The sequence below is a fragment of the Nicotiana tomentosiformis genome, chromosome 10, assembly GCF_000390325.3.
Source record: "Nicotiana tomentosiformis chromosome 10, ASM39032v3, whole genome shotgun sequence".
NCBI classification, from domain to species: Eukaryota; Viridiplantae; Streptophyta; class Magnoliopsida; order Solanales; family Solanaceae; genus Nicotiana; species Nicotiana tomentosiformis.
Window position 1 is genome coordinate 2,004,415 of NC_090821.1, and position 12,359 is coordinate 2,016,773.

General features: G+C 42.0%; 1 protein-coding gene across 1 annotated transcript; it reads right to left on the reverse strand.

The window, feature by feature from the left end:
• Positions 1-332: 332 nt before the first annotated feature.
• Positions 333-4,125, reverse strand: LOC104113761 (protein THYLAKOID ASSEMBLY 8, chloroplastic-like). The gene is made up of 2 exons (XM_009624040.4): positions 3,477-4,125; positions 333-868 (listed from the first exon to the last, which is right to left on the reverse strand). Exons 1-2 carry the CDS (start codon positions 3,834-3,836, stop codon positions 455-457), a joined length of 774 nt encoding a protein of 257 aa, XP_009622335.1. The 5' UTR covers positions 3,837-4,125; the 3' UTR covers positions 333-454.
• Between the last annotated feature and the right edge of the window lie 8,234 nt (positions 4,126-12,359).

Sequence of the window (12,359 nt, forward strand, 5' to 3'; positions counted from 1 at the left end):
CACTATGTATGATTTTTTTTGGTTTTACCATTCAATCTCCAATACTATTGATCGACTAACTTAAATTCGCGCAGTGTAGAGCATATTAAAGGGAGAGCGCTTCCTACCATAAATTTCTCTATTCTCAAAGCTCAAATCCACAATTTCTGATTAAATGTGAAGAGATCTTTGTTCCACCACATCCCTTGGGAGTGATAATTGTATTCAAAATACCTAACTACGAAAATTAAAAAAACTATCACGAAATTGTATTTATGCAAATATGAAAAATGCTCTAATAACTGAACTTTCTTAATTTCAAAAGGTGGAAATGTAGATCAACGAACATCCTATCTTATGAAGTCCCAGTAGAGTCACTGTAATCAACACAAAACATAAATAATTACGGATCCACATATAGCTGTTCCACACATGAAACAAACTTGTATCATATATTAACCACTGATCATATAGTTCAATACATTTGTTTTAAGCTAGGAACGTCATCTTCAGACTCATCTAGGAAATTAAGGGAGTGGCCATAATACTTCTCTGCTTCCTGTCTTACAAAAGCTGAAAGATCCGTTTCTTCATTCGATTCCAAACCATATATTAATAGCTTAAAGGTCAACTTATCAGGATCACATCCTCTCAACTTCATCAAGTAAAAGACCTCCAATGCAAGACTAGAGAGATTAAATTTCAATAAGCTTGCCAACAATGCATAGAAGCCCTCAATGTCAAGTGGTAAATTACTATCCATTTTCAATGCCATGATAAGATACTTGATCTCTTCGAGCAATCCGTTGCTTCCCAAACAGGACACCATTTCAGCATACAGTTTGGGTTGAGGCCTATACGATATCTCCGTCTGAACTTCCTCAAAAACCTATATCAGGGTATGGTAAAAATTAGGAGCTGCCAACATTGTGGTAATCAAGAAAGAATTGATGAATCCAGAAGTACAAAGCAAATGTGATGTAAAAGTTCCATCTACAACTAAACATCACCAAGACTTTTTCATTACAATGTCCAATTTTTTCTACAATCTCGCCTATCATAAAACTGATTGTAAACAACCAATCAAAGCACATTTCGAGAAAAAAAAAACATGAAAAACAGAGAAGAAAAAAGGTAGCTGAACTAGAAAGTACATAAGAGCATGAAAAAAATGAAAAGAATGATCATGCTAAGCTCCTCTCTAATTTGCTACGAGAAGGATCTCCCTCTGGGATCACATTAAATAAGTCTATATGAAGACAGAACATAAAGGAGTTTCATGCCATCTTGGAGGAATAAGATGACTGCATCATTAGTTAAAGAATGCTTCCTCACATTTTTCGAATTCCCGGTCCCTCTCCTGCTCTAAGAATAACCAAAAACCTCTAGAGGAACTCCAGTACATCACCACACTTGCACTCTCCAAACAAAAATAACCTAAACAACATGTAGAAATTGAGAAAATTCAAATGGAATTAAACTTAAAGATGAAGAAGTATAACCAAGTATGTATCTTACTGAAAGTTAAGTGAGTTACTGGAGTTATTACTTATTAGTTAAATGTGTACAAATTCACAGCTTGTCCCTTTATTGATCACAAGTTGGAGAATATTGTTGAGCCAATCGAATATTATGTAGAATGTTCATATTCCGTAGATTATCATGTCGATTATACCAAAAACTCCTATATAAGGATTTCCTTTATATGTTGTTAACCAATTCACATGTATCATATGATATCAGAGCCACTACTATCTAGATAAAGAACAAAGTCGTAGTGGTCTAAGGCCGCCTGTCTGGCCAAAGATTTTCTTTTTTGTTGTTAACTATGACGTTCCGGCAGTACTGTCTTTCTAGATTCATTGGTTTAGGTCCTTATGCATCAGCTTGCATAAGCTAGCCAGTCAAGTCAACAATATTGTCGAGAGTTGACATCATTGGTCCGAGACTCCAAGTTAACAAACCTGTCAAGTTATCACTCTACACCTGATTATTCAAGTAGCAATCTATTTCAGTTGACCTATTAAGTCAACACCCCATGGTTTTCCAGTTAGCATCTAATTATCTGCGATGATAACATCAACAGCCATGTCATTATCCTGTAAGATGCCATATCCCTTCCAATTTGGCATTGTGCACTGCAAGTGACCACTAGCAAAGCTGGTAGTATCTTTGCATTACTAGTAATATAATCAATGTGGCTGCGCACCCAAATTTAATCATGTCTCATGAATTCATGATAACACCATGACGCAGTTAGTTTTTCCTTACAGCGGAAGCAAAAGATAAAAGTCAATTTGACACTCCAGTTTTGATTTTCAAACTCAAATTAATTCACCACATCAAGTTTTAGTTATCCTGGTCAGAAACTCTTATACAAAGATATAAAAAAACCACTGTGATTGTCAGGTATACAGATGCAAAATGAGTTGAAACTCTACCTGATAGGCAGTTAAACATGATTCGATCTTTAAGGTTCTTAGTGCTGAACTCAATTTACTTCTAAAATTATGGGTTCAGATCTAATATTAGTTGAAATTGTAGTAGTTTTCACATATACATCTATGCTCTGTGCTGAAAATACTGGATTTGGATGAACCGGTGACCAAAACCGCCACCGCATAGTGTTTCAGCAACCCAAAAAAAATTCTCTTTATTCTTCTTGTTTCACATCTCCTATTTTGCCTAATCAATCTATCTATTAAGTACTGACCCAGATTCAATAACTGGACTCTAGTGTCCTGAAAGAAAAATGTCTACCTTCCATTTCCGGGCAAGCATCTTGAAAAATCTATACTTCCCGGAATTGTAGGCCCTTATTGTTCCAGCTCAAAATGTTTAGCTTACATCTTCCTCAATTTTCGTCTCCAGAATTAACCTCATAATTGACTGGAAACACCAATTTGTTCAGTTCCATCTTAACTTTTTGCCTGGAGCTGCCAGGACTCTTCAAAGTAACCTTTTTTTTTTTTTTATGTATAACCCCAATTGGGTGCTTAGTTTTTTTTTTTTTAAATAACCGTGGTGTCCGGGCCAGCTTGCGCGCACTTCGATTAATTCCACGGTATACCTGCCACCTCCCACCACACATGTACCAAGTAACTCTATCCACCAAGGCTTGGATAGATAGGAAGAAAATACCTAGTATTTGCCTCCGCTGTGATTTGAACCTGAGACCTCATGGTTCTCGCCCACTTCATTGACCACTAGGCCACACCCTTGGGTGCAATTGGTTGCTTAGTTTTCTGACTACTCCTTTTACCATTTTAACACTAAAGCTTCATTGAGAGATATACTGATGCCCCTTCATATTGAAGGAGGTAAATGAGAACTACAGTGGACAATATATGAGTAGCAATTAGGTTTTTTTTTTATATTCTTTGAGTTGGGAGTTCACTTGAAGGAAATGCAAATTCCAAGGAGTCACAATTACAGCATTATAAAAATAGAAATTCGAAAATAAAGAATTTGTGGATTGAATCATTGAAACGACTGACCTTGAGAGCTAAGAGGCATTGGTTCTGGCGGATGAGTTCGCGGAGAACAGCAATTAAGTCATTCTTGAGCAAACGCTTTACCTTGCTATTAAACACCTGCTCCAGCGCGGATTCATCGTTTTGTTTGGCCCGCTTCAGTGCTTGAACAGCTTGAATTGCTTCGATACTGAGATTTCTCCCCTTTTGTAAGGGCTTTCGATTTTTGCTCCTATCTCTCATGCTAATTCTCATATTTCTATATTTAGACCTAGTCCTAGACGCTATTGAACTGAATAAGGTATTGGATTGAAGTCGTCGGCCGTTATTCCCTGTGTCGAGCGGATATGCGGTAAACCTCACACATTGGGACCAGCTATTCATTGTGATACGAGAGAGAGATGAGAGACCTCTCTGTTCTCTTGTTGTCTTTTTGAAATAGTAGGTGTTATATATGGATAAGGCCCCGGGCTCACGATCCAAGCAAGAAATCTGTTATGACAAAAATACATGGTTCCGAATCAGGAAATTACACCCAATATGGATGATCTTGATTTTTTTATCCTCGCTTGCCTCAAGGTACAAGCGAGGAACAATACTTATTAAATTTAAGACAAGCGGGATCAAAAAATCAATAGTGACGCTGAAATATCCTAATCACCAGTCGAGAATTGATGATAAGGAGAAAATGAATTCAATTTTAAACGAGGTTGAATCATTTTATTCAATTATTAAAGAGTTGAATTTCAATCATTCAAATTTTAGTTATTATTAAGAGCGTTATGTCATGGGCGGCTTTCCAGTCATGCCCCATGGCGTCCTGACAAGCCTTCCAACGCCTAGCGCCATGGTCGGCCCCATGGTCTTGGCCGCGCCAAGTGACAAGCGTGCATATGCCTATGTCGCCCCACCGATAGCCCTCGCCAGCGCCCAGCCGCAGGCAGATGCCAACAGCGCCCAGCCGCAGGCAGATGCCAGCTTCTACTTTGTAGGAATCTAAGTCATTTTCATTATAAATATATAATAGTTTTATTTCATGTATTTTCATTATGTCTCTCTAGCTTAGGTAGGTCAAGTCCTGTAACTTTAGTTTATTTTTTTTAAGCACTATTAGGGAGGATCAAGCAATCAAACTTTCTAGCAAGCAAATAATTTTCTGTACTGGTGTCTCTCCCTCTCGACACCATGTTGCTTTTCTGTAATAGCTTTCATTAATGCAATCATGCTTTCTTTCATTCTCAATTCTCATGTATGTTCTCTCAATTGCTCTTGACACTGATTTTTCCGTACGACACTGACAATCTCGTCTAGCGTACGGAGGGGACCTCAGTTAGTAGATAGTAATTGCACTCACATCGATTTCTTAGCCTTACGTCGCCCTTTTAAGGAATCTCAGGAAGGTGTCGCGTAACAGTTGGTATCAGAGCCTAGGCTCGACATCGGACGAGGGAACACATTGCCATTACCACCATTTTTGACCATGGTGAATCATAGGGACCGTATTGCGGCCCTTGAAGAGACAGTTGATGTATTACGACCCATCGTGGATACGATGCCTGATATAAGAACCAACCTAGTGCCAAGGTTGGACGACTTGGACCGCAGGATGCGGCAGGCCGAAGGTGACACTGCGAACATCAGTCGCGACTCCGAGCGAGACCGGCAAACGGCAGCCACATAGGCAGCCACAAGTTTTGGTAAATTTGAGGGCCTCTAAAAGGAGCGTACCGAAGATTTAGACTACATGGCACAAGAGGCAGACATGGTGACTGCCATGTAGCAAACTATAGACAACTTGACAGGCCAGCTCAATATTGTCAATGCTACACTACAAGGCCTACTTCGAGGAGGCGGAAACCAGATCGGGGGTGTTGTGAACCTCGCCCCTGTGCCACAAAAGCTGAAGATTCCTGATCCAAAACCATACAATGGAGCTAAGAATGCCAAAGAAGTGGAGAACTTCATCTTCGACATAAAACAATACTTCGATGTCGTGGGGGAGTTATAAGAAGCAAAAAAGGTAGCAACTGCTGCCATGTATCTTCAGGGTGATGCTAAACTCTGGTGGTGGGTGAAATACGAAGCCATCAGGGCCGGTGAAGATATTCTCGAGACATGGCAGAACTAAAGGCAGCCATACGCCTACAGTTCTTCCCCGAAAATGTTGAGTACAATGCACGGAGAAAGCTACGGTAGCTCTTCCAGACCAAGTTAGTGCGGGATTACGTGCGGGAATTCTTTGCGCTCTTGCTAAACATACGGGATATAGGAGACAAAGAAAACTCTTCGCATTCCTTGAAGGTTTGAAACCTTGTGCTCGTATGGAGCTGCAAAGACAAATGGTAGACATCTTACCCAAGGCGATCCAAGAAGCGGAATGCCTTGGGGACTATCAAGTGGAAGCTCGGAAGAATAGGCCTCAACCGCCTGTCCGAGCGGGATACAAAGAGGGCCAGCCTAGCAATGGTGGCACTAGCAGAAATGGGGGAGATCGAAGTGCAACCAAATCTAAGGCTCCTTCCTCAGGCAACAATAGTGCTGCATCAAAAAACAACGATCGGGGGAGAAAGCCCCCTTCAGGATACCGTCATTGCGGTAGGCCACATTGGAACAATGAATACCCACATGCATAGATGAATGCCCATCAAACTTTTGATGATGGGATGGATGACGACACATATGATGCTGACTAGACCGAACCAATAAGTGCCTTTAACACACTTGTTTGTTCTATTTCTGAGGCCTTAGCGGGAACCAGTGCTGGTATCCGTAACCCATGCCCAACGACCAAGAAAGGGAAAAAGAAGGCAGATGAATGGCCTTCTTTTAACCAAGGGAAGACCTTAATGTTCGTCGAGATGAAAATTAATGGCAAGCCCATTCGGGCGATGATAGACACGGGTGCTACTCACAACTACTTAGCCTCAACTCAGGTAGAACACCTTGGTCTAGTTGTGAGAAAGGGCAGAGGTCGTGTCAAGGCTATTAACTCACCACCTCAGCTGGTGGGTGGAATAGCCAAAGGAGTGCAAGTGAAGCTTGGCCCTTATGAAGGAAAAGTCAACTTGCGCGTGGTGATCATAGATGACTTCGAGATGATAGTTGGGTTAGAATTTATGAGGCAAACCAACACCATTCCAGTACCTTATGCCAACGTGTTACTGATGATGGGAGCAAACGGAGCCAAGCCCTGTATTATTCCATGCACAACCATAAAGATGGCCGCTGAGAACATCTCGGCCTTGCAGTTGAAGAAGAGAGTCAAAAGACATGAACCCACGTTCCTAGCTACCCTATGTATTGAAGATATAGAACGCTCATCGGGTCCCATTCACGCACCCGTGAAGGAGTTGCTACTAGAGTTTGAAGATGTCATACCACACGATATGCCAAAACGACTCCCGCCTAGGCACACTATGGACCATGAGATTGAGTTGGTGCCGGGTGCGAAGCCACCCGCCCGAGCGCCTTACAGAATATCACAACCTGAGCTCACCGAGCTTCAGAGACATTTGATGAAAATGCTAGACATGGTGATCATTGTGCGCTCCAAGTCCTCTTATGGGTCCCCTGTGCTATTCCAAAAGAAACATGATGGCACCCTACGACTCTGTGTGGATTATCGGGCCCTAAACAAAATCACCATGAAGAACAAGTACCCTATCCCGCTCATGGAAGAATTGTTCGATAGGTTGGGTGGTGCCACAGTGTTCACCAAAATAGACCTGAAGACAGGTTACTGGCAAGTCCGAATTGCTGAAGGAGATGAACACAAGATGACCTGTATGACAAGATATGGGTCGTACGACTTCCTAGTCATGCCATTCGGCTTGACTAATGGTCAGCTACATTTTGCACTTTGATGAACCAAGTCTTCCGAGAGTACATTGACGAGTTCATAGTAGTCTACTTGGATGGCAATATGATATATATCAAAATATTGGAGGAACACTTGGAGCACCTGCGGAAGGTCCTAGCCCGACTGCGGGAACATGAACTATATGCAAAGCTGTCCAAGTACGCATTCACCCAAAAATAGATTGACTTCCTCGGACATGTCATCAAGGAAGGGCGGATAAAGATAGACCAACAGAAGATTCAGGCTGTCACAGATTGGCCTCCGCCTAAGTATATCCATGTATTGAGGGCGTTCCTTGGCCTATGCAACTTTTATACCCTTTCATTGCATTGTCGTTAATAGAACTCTTGAAGAAGGTCACGCCTTAGGATTGGGGTCCCAAGCGAGCAGAGGCTTTCAGCGCATTGAAAGCGACTATGTCTAGTAGCCCCGTCTTGGCCCTTCCTGATTTGGCCAAGCTATTCGAAGTACAAACGGATGCCTCTGACTATGCTCTGGGTGGAGTCTTGCTACAAGATGGGCATCTAGTGGCGTACGAGAGCCAGAAGTTTAAGGATGCAGAACGACGCTATGCCACCCACGAAAAAGAATTATTGGCTGTCATCCATTGCTTACGCCTTTGGAGGCACTATCTGCTGAGAACCCCGTTCGTGGTCAAGACATACAACACAACTATTAGCCATTTCATGACCCAGCCAAAGCTGAATGTCCGACAGGCTAGGTGGCAGGAACTCCTAATGGAATTTCACTTCAACCTGGAGTAACGAAGGGGGAAGACCAACCAAGTTGCTGATGCGCTCAGTCGAAGGATCAACTTAGCATCGGTGTGCCTACTCGCCACCCTAAGGGGGAGCGAAGTGGCCACCACTATAAGAGACCAGATACAAGATCTACTCCCAAAGGATCCTGCTGCATAGTATTTGGTTGATTTGGTAGGACATGGCAAGACTAGCCAGTTCTACATGGAAGATAGGTTCCTGAAGGTGAAAGGAAACTGAATTTATGTTCCTAAAGGAGGAGATCTGGAAAGGACTCTTATGATGGAATGCCATGATACATTATGGGCTGGCCATCCAGGTGAAGAGCGTACCATGGCGTTGTTGCGCCGTGCTTATTATTGGCCTCAAATGGCTAATGATGTTGCTCAGTATGTGAAGACTTGCTTAGTATGCCAGAAAGACAAGTCAGACCGCTTTGACATAAGCAGGCCTTTTGGAGCCATTGCTTGTTCCAAAGAGACCTTGGGAAAGCGTTTCATTGGATTTCATCACCGGGCTGCCCAAGGTTGGAGATCTCACAACTATCTTAGTTGTGGTAGATCAGTTTTCCGAGTATGATACATTTATAGCTACCCCACAATATATATCAGCAGAAGATACATCTCAACTCTTCTTCTCTCATGTTGTCAAATATCGGGGTCTGCCTAAAGACATCATTAGTGATCATGACTCTCGCTTCACTAGCAACTTTTGGACTCAGCTCTTTAAGTGCCTTGGGTCCAAATTGAGCCATAGTTCAAGTTTTCATCCGCAATATGATGGCTAGATGGAGCGGTTCAATGGCATGCTGGAGGAATATCTCCGCCATTTTGTTACCGGATCACAGAAGAATTGGTGAAACTTCTGGATGCTGCTCAACTGTGTTTCAATTTACAAAAGAGCTCTAGTACAAACAAAAGCGCTTTTGAAATTGTTACCGGACAGCAACCGCTACTCCCACACATTGTGAATGCCCTAAACATGTCAAAAATCTCCTCGAACTGCTAGATTCTCGAAGGAATGAAAGCGAAATTTTGAGATATTGTGGAGAAATCTGGTCAAAGCCCAAAAGCGGATGAAGAAGCATGCTGATCAAAATTGTCGCTTTGTTGAATACCAAGTAGGAGACAAAGTGATGGTGAAAATTCCAAAGCGATACTTGTTTGCAAGGGTCCATGACTGTAAGGCCCCATAAAATTTCGCAAAGGAAAAATAATGTCTCATAGTGCCGAACTGCGCTTACGTGGATCGGACTTTTTGGGGTGAACAATGCACTGAAAAGTGAAGGAAATATTTGGGCAGAAAAATGTATTTCTGCGGCCCGCTATGCGGCCGTAGAATCACTCTGTGGACCGAATAATGGTCGCAGAATGAAACAGGGGCGAGGCAGTTTGGGCGAAAGTCTGTGGTGCATTATGCTACCGTAGACCAGTTCTGCGGTGCATTATGCGACCGCAGAATAGGTCTGCGGGCCGCATAACTACCGCAGACCCAGGTAGATTCTTCCCCAGTTTTGGGCACCAAATTGTGTGGCCGATATGCGAACCGCGTATCCATTCTGCGGTCGCATATGCAACCGTATACCCTGTTCCGGAGCTTCATTTTTGGATTTTTATAACCCCGACCCTACTTCGTCAAGTACACGCAAAGGACCATTTTTGAGCAAAAATTCTGAAGTTTTAGAGAGAAGGGAGAGTGTTTTAGAGAGAGAGGAAACCCTAGGCTAATTTTCATCAATCTTTGCTCAAATCTTGGAATATTAACAAGGAAAACTCACAAGGTCTTCATCCTAGAGGTAAGATTCTACACCCTAACCCTCTATTTCGAGTTTTGCCTAGAATTGGGTAATTAGCAAGACAATTCTTGGGTATGGGAGTTATTTATGTTACATGCATGTGTTATCAAGGGGTGTAGGAAGATTGTTGAGATAAAAATGATAAAGAATGGGTTGTGGGATGATGGAATTCTCCATAAAAGGACTTTGAAACCTTAATGCACACCTAGTGTTTGATAAAATGCTCAAATAAGCTAAAACCACGATCATCTTCCTAATTTTAATTCAATTTGTTATATTTCTAAAATAGATTAAAGTTGCTAAGAATTCCGGAATATTTTAGAGTTTAAAGGAAGCTCAATTGAGGTATGTTGGCTAAACCCTTTTCTTCTTAGAATTGAATCCCACGGTGTTCGTGTGATTTGTGTAAGTCCCAAATTGATCATTATAGAATTGGATATTCCGAATGTGCTTGCGTTGAAGGATATATGTTCAATATATATTCTAAATGCTTCATCATGTCATCTTATCATTTGACGATGTGTTCAAAATATGGAATATGTGTTAACAATGTTAAGACTTCAAGTCAAGATCGAATAAAGAATGTTATGCCAAATTGTATGAAAAGCCTCTATGCGCCTAAGATTCCCTAATTGCTCATATGTGTATTTAATGTCTTGAATGGAAAGCCTTATTGTTGTTGATGATGATAATGATGTTTGAATGTGGAAAGGAAAACTGAAATTATGAAATACGGCCAAGTGCCAAGAATGACTTTATAATTGTGGCCATTTGTGCCAATGAATTGAAAAGAGGTGAAAGAGGTATGAAGTGAGATGATTGATTGAAAAAGGTAATGTCTCGGGTGAGACGGCCTAGCCGATCTGACCGTGATCGAATGCCATGCCGCACACATAGTGGTGACTGTGCTTGAAATTATAATTGAGATTATGGTTATGGTTGATGTCTCAAATGAGATGACCTAGCCGATTGGGTCGTGATCGGACTCCGTGTAAGAATACCGTGGTATTATGAATTGTGGTATATCGGCACTAAAGATCACCCAACCTGATAACATGGAAATTGACTTGAAAACTTATGTGGTTCTTAACTTGATGTTTTAGTATTGTTTGAAGCTCTTATTGAATTCATGACTGTCCCCCCTTTGTGTTATTATTCATTCTATTTAGATGGTGTTTAGTTTTACATACTAGTACTATTCGACAGTACTAACGTCCATTTTGCCGGGGGCGCTGAATCTCTAAATAGATGCAGGTGGTTCCATAGCAGGCAGTGTTGATTAGCAATAGTGGTACCTCCTCTTCCCACCAGACTTGGTGAGTCCCACTTCATCCCAGGGTCATGTATTGTATCTTTTGCTCATATTATTAACACTTTTTGAGGTATAGCCGGAACCTTGTTATCAACACTATCATAACACTCTTTTATATCTTTTAGAGGCTCCGTAGACACAATGTGGGTTGTACATAGGTGCTAGATAAGTCGAACAAGTTATGTTGTATTTTGATCACTTGGTCCACTCAAACCATAAGAATGTGTGTATTTTGAGACTTAAAATTGATGTAACTAATGAAATGATTTAGTATTGTATACATGATCTTCCTACTGTCTAATTAATGAAACTATGTCTTCTCTTGATCATGGGTGGGCTGAGTAGAAAGTATCTAACAAGCTTGCTTGACCGGGTTCACTCAGTTGAGCGCCGATCGCGCTTCCCAAGTTTGGGGCGTGACAATGACCCTCGTCTATTGCAAAAATACATTGGACCTTTTTCCATTGAGAAGCGCATTAGGAAAGTTGCATACCGGGTGGATACCCCAGTCTGGTGGAAGATTCATCCAGTCTTCCATGTCAGTCTTCTGAAATCTTTTCGGGAAGACATGGAGGATCCTTCACGGAGCCAACTCACAATACCTAGTATTCGAGGCCCTAATTCAATCGGGAATCAAGGAAATATCACCAAGAGTTCTTGGTGAAATGGCAGGGTTGTGATGTAGAAGAGAATACTTGGGAGAGAGGAACAAACCTCAAAGCCTACAAGAGCCTGGTCGATGATTATCTTGCAAGTAAGGTGCCGAGGATGTCGCCAACTCAGGTGGGGGAGAATGTTATGGGCGGCTTTTCATCCATGCCCCATGACCCCTTGGACGTGCCCCATGGCATCCTGGAAAGCCTCCTAATACCTAGCGCCATGGTCGACTGCGTGGTCTTGGCCGCGCCAAGTAACAAGAATGCTCACTCCACCGATAGCCCTCGCCAACGCCCAGCCCCAGGCAGATGCCAACAATGCCCCGCGCGCAGACCCTGATGCTAAAGACAATGTTGCTGCCAACGGACTGGCTTCTACTTTGTAGGAATCTAAGTCCTTTTCATTATAAATATAGAGTAGTTTTGTTTCATGTATTTCCATTATGTCTCTCTAACTTAGGTAGGTCAAGTCCTGCAACTTTGGTTTACTTTTTTTAAGCACTATTAGAGTGGGATCAAGCAATCAA

Bases quoted from the DNA above. Each gene is read 5' to 3' on its own strand.
- LOC104113761 (XM_009624040.4), bottom strand. From the start codon at position 3,836: ATGAATAGCTGGTCCCAATGTGTGAGGTTTACCGCATATCCGCTCGAC. The intron at 869-3,476 runs GTCAGTCGTTTC...ACCCTGATATAG, and splicing joins AATGCCTCTTAGCTCTCAAG to GTTTTTGAGGAAGTTCAGAC.